General features: G+C 39.2%; 1 protein-coding gene across 1 annotated transcript in view; it reads left to right on the top strand.

Moving 5' to 3' along the window:
• Positions 1-18,226, top strand: part of LDAH (lipid droplet associated hydrolase) — a 103,825-nt gene that overhangs the window by 4,456 nt on the left and 81,143 nt on the right. The window contains 1 exon segment of the mRNA XM_044445157.1: positions 4,831-4,965. Coding sequence (XP_044301092.1) covers positions 4,831-4,965 — 135 coding nt within the window.

Raw genomic sequence — 18,226 nt, forward strand, 5'->3', positions numbered from 1 at the left:
CCAGAGCACAGGTATGATGCCTAGCTATGGAAAACCTTTGCTCTGCTCAGTCACCATAAGGAGTTTTGCCGGCCATGAGAGGTCTGTGTGCATCTTCTGGACCCTCCCAAAATCACAGGCCACCACTGCTCCTACAATATGTCATATGGGTTGGTTTGTGCTCTCGCTTGTCCTAAGCACAGAAAAGAAATGTGTGTGTGTATTTGGGGGAGAGGGATGGAAAGTCAGCTCTGGAGTTAATTTAGTAGTGAGTGAGATGTGAGAGATACATTGGTGTTGTACTGTGGCCAGACACAAGGAGATTTCCTATTTGTTCAGGAAGTCAGTGCCATTCCATCTACCAGGTTGCACATGGTAGTTTTCATACCCTCTTTGCCAGTATATAAAGCTATTTCCATCCAAGGTATGTTGGAACTGATGTAATTCTGCTTATATCCATGGGGCAGCTTATTTAATTTTCAGTCTGAAACAACTGCCTATCTGGTTTAGAGACTTCTGGAAGGGTAGGCATGTTAAACTGCAGCAGCAAAAACAGCCGAGACATGGCACCCTAAGGAGAAATATATTTATTCTGACTTAAGCTTAGGGGAAAAGTAGGGAACTCATGAAAGACTGTGGTCTCAGGGCCTATCATGACCACAGACACACTCACTCACTCACTTTCCGTCACTCATATTCTGTTCATTCATGGTTCTGGAATAAGAGACTTTGGGACCCAGGCAGTGCTTTTGAGAGGCTATGATTTCCTCATCCCTTTCTCCATGTGTACTATCTTAGTATTCACATGTCTCAGTTCATCCTTGCTGTGGCATGGGTTGGTGTCTGTTGGAGATTCAGACTGTTCTGCCTACAGTGACTCTGTAGCTCTGCTTCTGCTGACTTTCTCCACCCCCTCCCTCATTAGCTTGGCCACCAGTCTCCACTGATTGATCAGGATGTGTTGTTGATATGTTTGGGTGGTATTAGCTAGGAACTCTAGTTGACAACCAGCTGAGTTCAATTTTCTCTTCTGGATTGTCCTGTAGTAAATTATTTTTGGGTATTAACCTGGCCTTGCTGATCTGTTTATTCACTTTGGTGAGTATTGTAATCTGGAAAATTCCTGATTTAGGTCCTTAAACTGTAAGCCCCCCTCAGATGAGTCAGAGCAGATATGATTGCGTCTTAGGGCTTGATTATAGATAGCCACTTTGTGATGTGTTCTGGATAGAAGTTGGAAGCATCTAGGTATTTGCAGTGGTCTGTAGGTTTCTAGTTTAGGGTGTTGAATATATTATCATTAAGTAATGTACTGTTACATCCAGAAAGTGGACCTGTGTGGACTAGGCTAAGGTTGATAGGGTGAATATTGTTGAAGTCCTGCTGAATTCTAGATAAAGGTGATAGAGAAAAAATCTCAAGTAGAGAAGAAACTTTTGGGGACAGACCTAGGAAAGTCAGCCATGAAGATGTTTACTTTCTGTTGGCCTCTGTGAGCACCCATGGAAGGGTCTAAAGGAACATTCTATGAAGGTATTATCGCCAAAACTCAAGTAATAGTGAGTGAGTGCGTATCATGGTGTCTAGAAGTGCTGGATGTTTTTAGTAGTTTGTGGTCAATCTTCATAAAGGATTTTGTGCCACAAAAGCTACCATGGCATGTTGCGGCTCTTTACACCAGTTTCTGTGTTGCTGGCAGATGATGGCACGTGTATGAACTGTTGATGTTGTGAGTGACATTACTAGGGACTCTAATAATGCTGCCAGAGTAGATAGTGGAGCGTAGTTAACATCTGGGTCAGCCCCAGGTTCTGGTCCCAGTCATTGTGTCTGTTACATAATCTGGTGCTGCTGGTGAGTTGCTTAGGCTGCTGTCTGTAAGCAAGTACAGCATCGACATCATCCTGGGCCTGTGAGGGAGAAGTGTCATCATCCAGGATAGGGTTAGAGTTGAAGTCTTAAGAAGTTGCTCACAAGCAGTAATATATTTTCATGTTGGAAACCACTTTACTGCTTGTGTGTATTGAAGTGGACTAATCTGTAGAGATCCTTTTTAAAGTAGTGTATCCCTTTAGCAAATAGGTTTCTCAAGTGCTTATGAAACCCTGGCCAAGGGGGAACATAATTTCATCCACTAATGGGTGCTATCAATTGTGTCATTAATCTTAGGTATGCATACAACAAGGAATTACTTTAATTCTGCATACTAGAATTGATGTATGTAACTCCATCTGTGCATCTCATGGTGCTCTCTGTTTGGGAATAGAGGTGGTTTAATATTGCACATGGGGAGTTGAGTAGTTTGTCCTGACTACAGTTTAGTTAGACATTGGTCCAAGTTTAAGGAGGCTGAAAGCAAGTGACCTCTGAGGCCAAGGAAATACCATGAAGCATCCCTATGCAATTACTCTAACAATCGCTGTTGGGATGAAGCAATCTAGGGATAGATTATGTATTTGTTTTATTTTCAGAATTTATAAACCTCCCTTCATCCACTTGGATGCCCCTCCCACCAGGGCTTATACACTGGGACATTATACACTACCTTAAAAAACAAATCCAGTATAAAATATATACTGTTCTACAAATGACAAATGTGCTCTCTTTTCTTCAACACCTGTAACTGAGCCTTCATCATGCCGGCAGAGGACTGTCCCATTTGTCCTTCCAGAAATTAAGTAAGCTGGGCTGAGCAATATTAGGTTCTTTGTGCACATTATCATACACAGTATCTTCCACATACAGTTTCTTCATGTAGTGCGAAAAATCCTGCATGATTAGTCCTCCAAATGGACCTGTCACAAAATCACATGTTTACTTTTCAGTCAGGATCTCAGTTGTTTCTATTAAATCAGTCAATATCCCCAATTTCTCCTGTGTGAGAAAATTGCTATATTCTGTGTATGCTCCATTTAAATTATTCTGACACCTGTGTGGACTGACTTCCATCTATTAGCATAAAGGAGTTGAAAATTGCTGCTTTAGTGGTTGATTTAGTGCCAAAAGCTAGATGAGGTTTCCGCAAGCAAGGAAACTCCAGGTTTTCATTCATTTTGGAATCCTCAGCATCCTGAGAAATCTTTGCCACCAAATAATTATAGTTTTCTATGTGGTCTGCAATATTTCCCAAGACTTAAGCCCTTCCAATTTAAAATATTCTGAATTTTTATGTTGCTTCTGAAAAGAATTTTTCTTTTAAAACCTTTTACAGAAGTACTTAACCTCAAAATTATGGTGCTTTTCTGAAGAAGAAATGAAAAAAGTAACCTACAAGAATTTCTATTTCTACTTCGCAATTTTTAAAGCAAGACTCAAACATTCTAGCATGTGATTGTTTTTTCATGCAGCAGCATCTGTTGAAGAGCCCTTTGACTCTCCCAGCAGTATCCATCTTCTTACTTTTTGATTGCAGTTATAAATCTATGCCAGGTGTGTGTGCCAGGTTTGTGGCTTACAGTACATCACTTGATGACCCCACTGCTCTAGTAGGCTTTCCTGTATCCCTTTTTACCCATTGGCTTTGCCAAATCTTTCAAGTAGGCATGGGAATTCTTCAGCATGAGTGGATGTTCTCAGAAGGGAACAGCTCTTAAGCCTAGCTTGTAATTGATCAAAAATAAGAGCTTTCCCTGCTTTGCCCAGGCAAAGATGCTAAGGGATTCCATCCTGCTTGCTTTTCACTAGATGGGTAAAGGTTTATCTGGTTTGCTTTCCCATACAGGAAGTTAGCCCACATTGGAGGGTACACTACCCCTTCAGTGAGGCATGCCAGGTAGTTATTAAGGCATTCCTTCATAGTAGTGGCACATGCTAAGTAGGAAGAAAGGTAATTTGAGGGAAAAACTCATCTACTGGGATAGGGTGAGGTGTCAGTGCTGTCACTCAACATATCTGTTTAGTTTGGAAAAAGCAGGCTTTGTAATGCAGCCTTTTTACAGAGATTATTGAACAGAGTGAGAAACTGAGAGTTCTAAGCTGTGAAGTTGGATTTTAGTCTGGAACTCAAAGGATTTTGCTTTTGTCCCTATTCTGAATAAAGCCCCATACAATTGAGCAAAGTACTGTAGGGTGAAGGTCTGGGTTTTGTTTGGCTCTGTGCTATCCTTGCGGGTATTGAATGAGATTACTTCACATGTTGTGGCTGTAGATACACAACCAGAAACATTGGAAAATGTTCAATCTAAACTAACAGACTAGTAATTCAATAAGTAACATATTGAGGGTATTTAAAGTCTGCTGATAGCAGTTTTGTTGTCCCTTTTATTTCTCTAATTAAAATATTTTTGGTTGCCTTTCATGTTTTAAAGATTAATTCATGGCATTGGCTCTTGTTTCTACTCCTTTGAGGCATTTCTCAGTGTTAGCGAAAGTTCCAGTGTGAATGACGAAAGTAAGTATCTATGCCCTTTTTGTCCTACAAAAAAAAGGACATTCACAATTTGGAGGTTTGTGAATATCTGGATTGGATTGCACCCTAAATCACCCAATTTTCCATAACCTTTTGTACTAGGCAAATTTATGGAAGCAGTTCAAAATCTTGGTAAAAGTGTCTATGGTATTGTGCAGTTCTGTGGTATGGGGGGAAATGTTAGAAATTAAACTTTAGACATGATAGACTTCTGGGTGGTGATGGGAGAGTTAACCTTTGTGAATAACCGCATGCATTTTAAGGCTTATTTTTTAATAGCTGAAATCAAGTGAAAAATAAATTTGGTCAATATAGTGAAAAATATTTGACAAACATGAGTTGGATGCAGGTCAACAATGTTTTATATTGTATTTGTTTTTCTTATCTTTAACAGTTGTGTTTTAGTTTATGACCTGCACTTAGAAGATTTCTTTCTTTTTCAGGTAATCCAGGAATCGTTGGCTACTATCAAACATTCATTCAAACTTTGTACTTTGGTCTGAATCAGAAGTATCCAGTTTGGGTTGTAAGTCATGCTGGACATTGTAAACTCCCCAGTGGCATGGAAATGGCAGAAGGTACTATGAACTAACTTTTTAACATGCTGGCATTTTGCATTATTAGTGTATTTTCTTCTGGAAACCAGTTAGCATAAATAAATTCTTAGCGTCGTTAGAAGCTGAAAGGAGCACAAATAGCTCTTCTAAGCATTAACATATCTTTATGGAACTGGCCAACCAAAGGCAACTCTGTTTATAACGAATATGAAGCTTAAACATAAAAGATGGGACAAAGTGTTGACTAGGTAGTGACAGTTCTTAGCTTCAAGGGAAAGTGATTGCATTATGTCGCCTGCTGTTCCGTGCCTTGATGGGTGTAAGCACTTAGCTACTCATATTGCAGCAAATGCACACAAAAAGGGGAAGACATCTGAAAACTACCAACTCTTCTGATCCTATACCCAATATTTAGATTTGGATTGCCCCTTTTAACCTCCCATGTAGTCTGGATGGTCTACTTGAAAATGACAGGTTAGTCCATAATTAAATAGCTTTCATCTGTGATTTAATTGTGGATGAAAGGGCCAACCTGGCTTCTGTCACCAAGATACATTCTACCCACCTTAACCAGTATTTGTCCCAGCTTTGTCCACCTGGCGGTGCAGGGAGCAGCAGATTGCTCATTGATAGAGTTTTGGTTTTGGTTTTGGTTTTTTGCTAGAGACCAGTCCAGTGAGGTGCCAGATTTGAGTTATTTTCCTTCACTGTCTCAAGAGTTTGTCATTGGCCCAACTCACCAGGACATACTCACAGCATGATGTTATAGGTTTGGAATTAAGCAGGTGCTCCATGTCCCTGTTTTCATCATCAGACTGCTTCCCGATGAAGTTTGGATCTACAGTAGCTGTTCTAATATACATGAGTGATGGACTGATGAGCACATTCTGTTCCAGATGTGAAAACCAAGGGATTCTTGAATGCTCTTGGTATTTCCAGTTAACATGGCTGGAACTTCTAGTGACACTCTGGTCTCACAATGGCTGTGGTCGCAAACATGGTGCTCATGGACTTCAGTGTGCCACTGGACATCTTCCATGGCACTCTCAGGCTCCCTACCACCTTGCTGTTTAAAAAAATATTATTGATATTTTAATTGGAAGGCTGGTGTGGTCGAAGCATCACACTGCCCTGGAAATCTACATGGTCCTCATAGATATTCTTAGAAAATAAAAGGTGCAGAATGCAACAGCCAGGATTGTAACTACTACAGCCAGGAGGAGTCGTATTACACAGATTCTGCACCAGCTGCATGTTCATTCCCAAGTCCAATTCAAGGTGCTGGTGCCTAATGAACAGCTTGATACCCTAATGTCTGCAGGAGATTTCTCTCCCTGTACCAGCCTGCTTGTGTTTAAAGATAATCAAGGGAGGCTGTTATATTACAGGACAAGGGAGAGAGTCTTCTCTCTTGTGCCACCCTGACTGTGGATAACTGCCCCAGGATGGTGTGGCTGGGGCTGGCATTGCACTCTTTTCAGTGTGCGGTCTAGTTGTTTTAATCTGGTTTATGTTTGTTGATATGGCTGTCAATTTCCTATCTTTTATTGTTATAATTGATAGTTTTATGGGGTGGGCTTCCACATCACAATATACCAGAATACTAGAGAATTTTATCTATTTATTTCATTTTTCTTTCATGCAGCCCCATAACCACAGGGTTCTCTAGGCAGCTTACAAAATGCTAAATCAGCATATAAATGTACAATCAGTGAAATAGATGAAAGCAATAGAATTAGTAAAATGTTATACGAAGTGATAAAAGATAATACAGAATTATACCCAAGACACAGACCAAATATAACCACATAATTAAAAGCAAAACCAATCAAACAAATCAACAACAAAATACAAATTAAATTAATCAAATGCCTGTCAAAACAGAAAAGTTTTTACCTGGTGCCTGAAAGAAAACAGGGTTGGTGCCAGCCATATACCCCTGGGGAGTGAGTTCCAAAGTCTGGGTGCCACTACAGAGAATGTCCCCCTCCTAGACTTTTCCCCCTTAAGCTCACTGGGGAGGACTTCAGAAAAAGATCTAAGTGGGCAGCTAGGCATGTAGGAGAGGGGCATATTCGCTTCTTGTGAATGAGCTAGCCTGCTGATGCGTGAGCCTGCTTGCTTCTACTGCAAACAGGAGTAGCTAAATGAGCCACAGACCTTCCATCTCTGGTTTGTTAAGCAGGCATGCTGACTGGGAACTCTGGTCTGGAGAGTTGTCACATCACAATTAATAAAGCAGTCATAGTAGATCCATGGTTTATTTAGCCAGTCCTATTTGCCAGAGGAGCCAAGTGAACGACAAGTTAACAGTGTTCTTGATCATGCTGGCTCATTCACAGCAAGCCCAAATTCTTTAGGGTTGTCCCACAGAAATGTGGGCATTGTATGTCTTTCATATTGTTTTTGGATTTTTCATATTATGTTTTATATATTGCCCTGGTGTAAAATGAAGGGCAGTATGAATCCATTAAAAACTATGCGGGAAGGAAGTATACCAACTGGGGAAATTGCTTTAGGGATGCACACACTTATGCCTCAGAGAATATGCAGAAATATGGAAAGTGAAAGCAAGAGGGCATAAGAATTCACCAATTACATCTGTGATTGCTTGTAAAAGAATTCTGTTCCTTCCCAGATCCTAGTGTTTGCATTTTTAGCTAAGACTAAGGTTTTTCAGAAGTGATATAACTTTAACGATGCAAACTCATTTTTTATGGTTGTTTGCAGATTTTCCTAGCTATGGGCTTAATCGGCTTTCCTTTGGCACTGAACCACAATATAGTAGAGTGCTCTTGGCTGAAATAAAATAGAAAGTCTAATCCAAACCCAGGGCAGGGCCCTCTACTTCTTAGTTCTACCACATGTTAGCTTGCATAATCTAAGCAGCAGTATACAGAACAGCAACAAACCAATGCACCATGTAAAAATGTCGTACAGAACAAAGAACTCCAAATTGCTGGCACGAAGTGTACACTTGAATGGAACACCCAACTCCCCTCCACCCTTGGCTTCTTGTGTGTGAAATGTTTATAGGTACAAATGTTATGATCATCAGCTACAACAAATAGATAAAACATGAAGTAGAGTTTCTCCAGCTGAATAATTTCAAGTTGAGTAGGACACTGTGCAGAAAACCCGTGTGCTAGGAAAAGCATTCTGAAACTGTCTCCATGGCACCATAATATCTTACCTTTTAAATTAATCTGGGAAACAGTCAAACATGAGACTGGCTCGTAGACAAACATGATCTGAAAAGTTATGCCATAAGGTGTGACTGACTTTGTCACATTTGAATTTATACCTTGATCTCAGAAGGTGGAAGGGGGCAAATTCATCAAATCATTTCCAAGGGCAATTTTAGTTCAACTGTTGTGCTTCCCAAACTGACTGTGTACATATGTATGTGCATAACTACCTCTTTCTGAAGTTCCACTTCATTCATCTGAAATTAAGGAAGCAGCCGCAATTCACCATTTAGGTGGCAATCCTGTACCCTCAGAGGTCCCCATGGGCTCTAGTGTAACCATAGAGTTCACCCTTGGTGCTGCCCTACACCTTGCCCCTCCAGTCCCATCTTTATTTCCAAGCATGGCTCTGGGAGTACTGCGTGAGTTGCTGAACTAGTCTTAATTTTTTTTTAAAGGTAAGTGGCAGCAGTTCCATGCATCACTTTGCTCAAGCATCCAGCTAAAAGAAAAAAAGATAATCTGGAAAGGGAATAGGGAGTGGTCTGAGAGCCTAGGAGAGTTAGCTGGAAATGACAAGAAGCATTTGGCCTGTGTACTGTGTGTATGTTTCATGTTCTGCTTTTGTGGGGTCAGGATGAACTTGTTTCATTTGTTCATTGCAGTTTTGTGTGTGTTTCACATGTGTTTGCTCAGATTTAGTGTGTGTAGATATTTATGTGTGTGTGTACATTCTTGCCTGTGGGTTCAGAACTCATTTCTGCTGTATTCTTAGGTTCTTGGGCAAGTTACATTTTTTTTAGCCTCACCAAATTCTTTCTCATGAAATAGGTGTTTTGTGACTGGCCCAGGCACTATGATAGCCATTTTGTGAATGGCCCTGGCACTGTCAAAATACAAAATATGGCCAGAAAGAAACCAGTGCTATGCCCACTTATCTAGGAGTAAATCTCACTGAAATGGGAATTGTGCCCATCTGTTAATGTGTGGGATTTAATTGTTAGTCTCTAATGTTCAACTGCACTTTGTCCTCTTTCTTCCTTGACAATGATATGAATGTTCAGACAACCTGTGAACAATGAATTGTGTCCCACAATAGAACCTAGTACTCCTGACTCTCAGCTCTGTACAGTACAATAGCTTTACCTCAGTATAGGTCACCGCTGTAAAAGTTGCTTAACACACTGAGGTCTACTCTTAACAAATAGCAAATAATTATGTTGCATTAAAAATAACCAAAAATGCTAATACTGAACATGAATTTGTAGTGGAGGTTGAAGATTGCATTGGCACTCCTGATAAAGGTTTTATCCTACATTTACTACTGAAACTCTTGTACAAGACGCCAGTTCTGTGTGGTGGCATTCAAACTGTGGAATAGTCTCTGGCTACAGGAATGGCTGGTGCTGACACTGCAATATTTCTGGCATCAGGTCAATTCTTATTTGCTATGCAATTTTAATTGAGGTCTGCATGTCCTTCGGTTGTATTGTGAATGCTTTTTTTAACTATGCAAGCTTTTCTTGTGCTGCTAATGTTGTCACTATTGTTTTAATATGGCTAATTAGATCTGGGTTTTTGTACAATACCTGGCATGTGCAAGAATAGTTTTTTTAAATTGCAAATAGGAAATTATAGGAAATTCTAATTTTGAAATTGACATATTAATATTTCCTTTTCTTTTTTTTTATTTTGTCCCTGAACCTTTAAGCACTTTGTGACACCTCCCACCTCCTGTGGTTTTAAAGCTGAAAGTGAAATCCAAAAGTGTGTAGTATTTTTATCAAATTGCTGTTAATTATTGTGGTCAAATGTCAGACTCTAAGGCAAAATTAATGCTTTGGCACTGGGAAGGAAAAACATCCCCTAGGCTTCAAACTGTTAGCAGAACCCAAGAATTAAGCTTTGCTGCTAAGCTCATGATCACATACAGTTTAGAAAAGTATAGCATGGGTCGATAGCTCAAAATCAGAATTTTCTAGCTAGATCTTTTTGCTGATTTTAGTTTATTTGCCCAAAAGCTTGTTTGAGCTAAACATGTCTTGATAAGGAAATGATTTGTTATCTACTTTACCTTTGTGGTAGGATCAGTAAATTTAGACAAATGAATGATTCATTTCTCTCAGAGGAAAAAAAACTTATAGAAATTTCTGGTATCAATCGTTCTTGTGTTTTCAGTCTTTGCTTGATACTTATCTTTTAAATAGGACTGGGAATAAAGAATGGATACAAAAACATTTTCTGTAAGCTTTCTTGCTCTGCCCACTAATTCATTAACTGCAAAGGGGAAAGAATTGTCAGTGGCACTGTAGCAAAAATGGACAAAATCATTGCAGTTCACTTCTGCCTATTTTGCCAAGGTACGAGGCAGTTGAAACAGATCGAACCCTTTATCAACCCCTTTCCACCAAGGTGCACCAAAGCGCTCAGTAAAAATCCCATGTTTAAACAATTTCCTGTTACTTTTTGTGTTAACTAATTTCCCACTTGTAACATCTAGCTATATTCTCTACCTCTGTTTCTTTAAGATGGAACAACTTATTTGTAGTAATTAAAAATTGAAACAAAACTCACCAAAAATATCTACCATATTTTTCCATGTATAAGACGCTACTTTTTCTTTAAAACTTTTAGCTAAAAATGGAGGTGCGTCTTATACACAGGGGGCGCACGTGGGGGGGGGGCAAGCGGTGTGCACAGGTGGTGGCCACTTGCTCGTTGGAGATCAATAGAAAAAGTAGGGGGCGTCCTATACATGGGGGCATCTTATAGATGGAAAAATACGGTACTTTTGCAGCATGAGTCTTTGGATTCGAAGTTCTAGATTACTCTGTCCAAGCTATTCAAAAGTATAAAATATTCATTTTCTGCTGGTAGGTTCAGACACACTACTGGCTTATAACCTAACTTTGGTGGATCACAATAGCTGCACTGCCACTCTGCAGATGTATGGTAAAAAAAGTTAAGTGGATTTCTAAATATATGTATTTGGACTAAACATCAGTTCAAGATCTGAAAACCTTTATCAGAGCTTTATTTTATCTCCTATTCTGTTTTTCATCTAAATGAAGTGGCTGAGAAGTTCATCTAGAGTTTTGAGGTTGGGTCTCATCACAACACAAAACTCTCTCTTCAAATGATGTGGGAGTTCTAACCCATGCCTGTACTCAGTGGTATAATGGATGTAGGTTATGAAGCTGAGTTGAATTCAGACAAGACAGGCTACCTTGTAGCCAATGTAGGATTGGAGGTACCTGTTTTGGATGGGGAGGCACTCCCTCTGAAGGATCAGGTCTATCGCTTGCAGATTCCTTCTGGGGCCAGCATTAGATGGTTGTTGAATCCAGGAGTACTTTGCCCAGCTATTACTGGTGTTCCAGTTGTACCCCTCCTTGGGGAAGGCAGAGCTGGCCACAGAGACCTGTACCTTAAGCACTTCCTGTTTAAATCATTGCAACAGACGGCATATGGAGCGGCCCTTGTAGCATATTTGAAAATTACAGCTATTGCAAAATCCAGTGACCAATTTGCTTCTTAGCGCATGGTTCATTTACCATATTATATCAGTGTGTGCCCTTTCTCTGGCAAAATTCAAGCCATAAATGATTTCTGACCTTCACTAAGATCATCTTCATTTGCTCTTCTGCATGGCCCAACCGGCAGGAGAAGTGCACTTAACTGGGAATACAGGGTAGGACCTTCTCTGTGGCTGTTCCCTGCTTGTGAAAATTCCTCCCAAATAAAGTTAGTCTGTGCCTGTCTTTGTGCATCTGTAAGTGGACTGTTCAAACATTTTTGTTCTTTGAGGCTTCATAGGGGTTTTTTATTTTCAAATGTATAAGCTTCAATCGTTTTAAGGGTAATCTGCTTTTAATTCTGCAGCAGCTGGTGATTAAAGTTTTAAATTGTTTTAGGTTTCAGTCCTAAGTTGCCCTGAGGACAATATTTGGGCCAAAAAGTGACTCACAAATTTATAAATAAAAAATAAACATTCCTGTGTACAAAAAATTTCCAGCAAAGGAAATAATCATAGTGATTTTTCATGGGCACCTGAATACAAAAAAAAAACAAAAACCAAAACCCAAAAAACCCAACTTACTGTTAGTATTGCCCCTTCTATATAATATGTTAATTGTAGGATGAGTTTAAAGGAGACCTGCCAAATTTATCCAAGGCTGTTAGTAGTGTATCAGATGCATAAGTGAATGTCTATATAATTGAAATCCAAATGTACTTATTTCATGCTACATCCCACTTTTATACTCCATGACTTGTTCTTTACCTCCCACCTCACATGTCATGGTAACCCAGAAGTTTCAAAATTTTACTATTTATTTGTTTAACTGATTTTAAAAAATTGGCAGACTTTCAGGACAGAAGCCCTTCCAAGGCAGTGTACAACAACTAAATGCATACTAAAACCCAATATGGTAGTTCAAAAACCCCAATAAAAACACAGTAGCAAACATTATTTTAAAAAACCCATAAACTCGTGCAGAATATAAACCTTACAACAGAAACTAGAGCTACAATCTAGTTCAGTAAAACATGATCAGGAGAAAAGCAGCATGAAATAGTACATTTTTCAAGGCCACCTTGAAAACCTGCAATGATGGGGCCTGGTAGACCCCCAGCTCCAAAAGTTTGGGGCCATTGCAGGAAAGGCCCCCTCCGATGTAGTTGAGAGGGCCACCCAACTGCCCTCAAAGGTAGCAGATAAGAAGGGTATCTTGTCCTGATGCAGGCAGGTTGATAGGAGTGAAGACAGCCCTTTAAGTAATTTGGTCACAAGGCAATTAAGGCTTTATGGATTAGAACCAGCACTTTAAATTGGGCTCAGAAAAAACCCAGTAAGCAGTTCAGGTGGTGCAGCATAGATATTATGTGACCTGGCTGCATTTTATACATTAGTGCTCAGGCAGCTACACCACTTGAAGTTTCTGGACCAGCTTCCAAGGGAGCCCAGTGTACTCCAGGATGGACTACTGTAATGTAGTATGGATCACTGAGGCAAGGTCTGTCCTCTTCCTGCAGGGCCACAGCTGGTCTACCAGCTCAAGCTGGTAAAATGCCTTCCTGGATACAGCAGCCACCTGTTAACACATGAGCCAAGAGGATATCTGGTATTTAGGGGTGTGTTTACCACTTGCAAACCTCCATCCAAAGAAATTGGATTCCCCAGCCACAGTACTTGTATCTTCTCTTAATTAAAACACCCTCCAGATACTGGTTCATGAATTCAACAGCTCACCTGCGATATGTAAATGGAAACAAGAGGTAGAATTTAGTATCTTCTGTTATTATGAAAGTGGCAATTGCTTTTAATGTGCTCCTCCTGCCAGCAACAGCAGCTGAAATGTCAGATACTCTCTATCCCTGTCTTGGCTAGTATGATATCCAAGCCAGGAACCCATGTTTGTGACTCCCTCTGCAAGCCAGAGTCATAACCCAGATTTTGTCTGTACCATTGGCAGAAGAAGCAAAGTAGGAGCAATTGAGCTGCATGCACTAGCACTTTGGCTTGCTCACTGTGGGTCTGTTCACATGATCATAGGGGAAGAAAATGAGTCATGGTGGTTTAAACAGCCAGTGATTTTTGGGTGGCTTGTTAACTACAGCAACAAGCTATCCTTGCCAGGTTCATGCAACATACCCAGCTGTGATGGCAAGGAAAATTATGCAAATTCCCCTGAAATTTCCATGTGCAGAGGTAGAAACAAGCCAGTTCTACTTCCATGATCATAGAAACTTGGTCAATAACTTATATTTTTTAAATGGATTACAGTGACATCTGAATATGGACTATATGAAATATTTTCTGTAGTCCAAATGATTAAAATAAAACGCCTCCCCATATTTTCAAGTGTATGTATATAGTACTTTTTTTCTTAAGCTCATACAAAAGCTTTTACAATTTTACTGTAGGTTATCTCCTGGAGATCTGTTTTCGGTGCAGACTTTCCTGTTTACACTATATTAGTAACCCATAGGCAATTGTTTGCTTTCCACAAACCATATGTATCCATAATGTTCCAATCCCTCCAAGCTCTCTTATATTAGGTTCTAGAAACTTGATCAAAAATCCCTGACCACAGAAAAGGCCCCAAGAAAGCTGATAAACAGCCTCTTGTTATTTACTGCAATAGTTGGTGACCCCTCTGTTGAGACCACTTAAAAGAGGTCTTATGAGCAGTTGAAAACCTTTTAGTTGACAACACAACCATATAAGAACATAATCACCAGCAAATGTCTTCAGAAAAATCAGAGGAAATTATGATAGGGTTAACTGTGTCCTGTCAATGAAAGAGCAATCAAACCGCAAAATGCATTCTTGCTGCCATCAGTAGGTACTTAAGGGACTGGAAATCCATGTGTGATATAACATGTAAAATGATCACCTGTTTAGCCTCTTCGACATAGTAATCTGCTGGAAATTCAGTGACAAGAAATTATTTTAACGTTAATCAATTAAATGTGTCCAGCTCCCTTCCTCAACCATCCCTTTAATAACAATAAGCATAATTTGTGTTTAATTGTAAGCTAGCTTTGATTTTAAAAATCTGTTGATGACTTTGCACCTAGTTCCTATACCGAAGGGATATGTGCATTTGATGTGCTAAATTACTGCACATAAAATTCTTGTAAATTGTGTAAATTGCTGCACATAGAATTCTAGTTATAAAACTAGGTATGGATTAGAGCTGTGTTTTTACTTTATATATACAGCTCTAGAGTTCTGTGTCCACACTTCTACACTCATATTAAAGTATTTAAGATGGCAAGAAAGGCAGGAACTTACCAGCATGCTTAAAAACCAACAATCTATACATGCTGAGTAAACATTAGAGAATCTTTAAATGTTGCTTTTTCCTTTGCAGTGCCCAGTATTGACACTTTGACTCATTAAGTTTTCCTAAGGGTTAGTTCTCTTGACTCAGTGTGCAGATGCTACTTATGAACAGCTTCTTTTATAGTCTCATAAACACTGGCTACTGATTTATATCCTGTAGTTTTGTCCATTACAAGTACTGTGTTAAGCTTTTTGTTTGGTTGCTCATTTATAAAATTCACATTCAGTTCACAAATCACAATAATACAGGATATTTTTTTAAAAAGCTGGATTATTGTGAATGTGGCGGTGTGCTGATGTACACTGCCTGATGGTTCCCACTGCAAGCTGGAGAAGTAAACAACCCATGATATGTGAATCAGGAAATTCTGGTTACTCTGAGAGGGGAGAGTTCCCTGGTTTGTATGCCATGGAAAACAATTCAGGTACAGAGCATTTCTGGGTAATTTAGCCTTTCCTACTTAGGGCATGAGCCATGTATGCTTGCCCAATGCCACATTCCCCAAAAACAAAATTAAAAGTAATTCTGGGTTATTGAGATGTGCAAACCAGGCCTGAAACATGGAGAGGCCACTGCTGGCAAACTTGGATCCAAAAAGGAAAGCTTAAATACAAAAGGGGTGGGGCAAAATTGTGATAATCTCTTGGATTTTATTGTAATCAAGGCATAGTGATCCCTGCCCCTAAATTAAAATAAGCAGCCAAGGCTTACCCACAGTGCATTTATTTTTGTAAGATTGTAAGATTTCTTTTAACATAGCTCAACATTTGGAAGGACTCTCCTTAATTTTCTTTGAGAACTTGAGTCACATTTTGTTTGGGTGGTGTGGTGGTGAAGTAATTTACTCTTTTACTATTAAGCTTAGAGAAATGGCTTGGGGAAAGTTTATTTGAACTGCAGGTTAGTACTTCCTATCAGAGGCTTTTAAAAATACATTGCTGCTCATGGCCCTGACTATCTAAACAGAGGCTACTGATCAGGAATGGGTGTCAGTAAGCTCATGTTCACCTAGAGATAAAATAAATGGCCCTTTTATCGAGTTATATAATGAATACATGTGTTAGTTTAAGTTATACCTTCTTCCAAACTCTGTTTTTCTTTATTTTGACTCAGTAAAAACAAGAGAGTACTGATACTCAATTTTAATTGTTCTTTTAAATTAGTAGATCTCATTTACTTCTAAATTAAAGCTTCATCGGCATCTTTAAAGTTAATTGTGCAAAACATTAATATTGATTTCAGTGGCATTCACATTATAAATCTTTGATATAGATTTGAATATGACAAGCTGTTCTTGTTTTGAGGTGGTGACTTGAATAACACTGCTATCCTATGGCCACTGGACAGTCAAGGAGACCACAGAATGTATTTGGAGTCCCAGGTCTGAGCTTGTAAATTTGCTCTGAGATGGGAGCAGAGATTTCAAATACCTTCCACCTTCCACTGTGCCAGCTGCAGTACCAAGAAGAGGAGTAAGGAAAGGGAGGGAGGAGACAGACTTTTCTTGGATGCAAAGTATCCTGATGGTACCTTGCACTCCTTCCCATCTACTCCAAGTCTGAGCATTCTGAAGGTTGGAATCAGGACTTCAAGTAATTTGCTGGGCAAGAGGGGCATACTGCGTATTCCTCCTGTCTTGCATAGGATGCCTGTAAACTTCAGAATTTGGAGGTTTATGGGCAGTCTCATTGTATTGCACCACAAATGAAGTTATGCAGGGCCAGGGGTGTTATAAGCCAATTCCCTCTATGTCCGACTGCACTAGCGCAGTCATGTTGTAAATATGTACCTCCCTTCTATCATAGATCCTTGGTTTAATAAACCTTTCTTTGAACTCTTTAGCAACTGTCTTTCCTGAGCTCTTATTCAGGAATAATTGGAGTGCAGGTCCTATATGCCTGGACATCAGTATTACTTATTCAGGAACTGCCTAAGTTGAGTCCTGCCCGAAGATCTAATGCATAATCATCAATAAAGTCATTGTAAAAAAAGGAAGTAATAGTAGTGCCTGAAGGGGGAAGCACAGATATTTGAATTTGATGTTACTATATACTTTAAACTATAAATTACTTTCACTCTTAGATATAGGTTGTAAAATGTATATGTTGCTGGAAGTTTATAAGCAACATATGCTTTAGTTTATTGGACTAAATTCCTCAAAATCTTTTTGAGTGTATACAGTAATCTGAAATAGTATTTTCTGTTTCAATTCCCAATCTACTATCTGCAGATAGTGCTGACATAAAGTTCTGTCTTAATTTTATAAGAACATAAAATCCAGAAAAAAATTAACTAAAGTAAGCGATACTGCTCTACAACTTTCACTGCAATATGTGCCTAGCCATATAAAATCATGACTTTGCTTTCTAAATGACAGAAAATGTAAATTTGATAGAAATATCAGAAAAAATATATGCTATAGTCACAGAGCTCACAGTGAAAAAAAACTTGTGTGCAAGGAGCAAGAAATAAAATGCTCATTCTTAATTAGCATTCTGTGAGTAGCATTGAAGGAACATAATAGTTGCTACACAGAGTGAATGCTCCCTGCTGATGTAGTTCGAGTTTTTGCAGCTTGTTATGACCTAGCTGAGCAAGCTTACTTGCAAGTGTCATTTTGCTTCAATGTTAAAGTCAGGTATAAAGTATTCCTATAATATAATGCAGTAGCCTTCAAACCAAACTGTTGCTAGGGTCTGCACAAGTATAACACAATTGCTCTTCAGGTTCCGGCCACTTCTTAGGCATGAAAGATGTGAATTAGCTGCAAAGATTGAAGAGTGGTGAACTTGCAGAAAAACACTGCAAGTGAAAGGATGCCAACTAAGATAGAATGTTAAGAGGATCAGAGTGTGAAATGCTAAAATTATGTATGCAAGATATGAGAAGATTTTGCAGATACCAAGTAAATAACAAAACAGCTTAACTGGATTGCAGAGACCTTCAACGTATTGGGCGGGGTAAAAATACCCAAATAAATAAGTTCATTTCAGAAAGCTGTAAACTAATGGAAGGCTTTCTTTGCCATTCTTTCAGTGTAGATTGAATGGCTCTATTAAAACAAAAATCAAAATCCGCTTGTTACTAATATGACAGTGCCTGTTGACTAAAGTGGCAAAGTTTATCACTGTCTTCAGGCTTGCAGAATACAAACTCAGGAGCAGCTCATAAAAGTAGGTCCAACAGGAATGCTACAAATCCTTTCTATTTCCTTTGGCGATGCAAGGCTTTTTATTGATTGGA

Source organism: Varanus komodoensis, unplaced genomic scaffold (assembly GCF_004798865.1).
Source record: "Varanus komodoensis strain SLA01 unplaced genomic scaffold, ASM479886v1 scaffold47, whole genome shotgun sequence".
Classification (NCBI taxonomy): domain Eukaryota; kingdom Metazoa; phylum Chordata; class Lepidosauria; order Squamata; family Varanidae; genus Varanus; species Varanus komodoensis.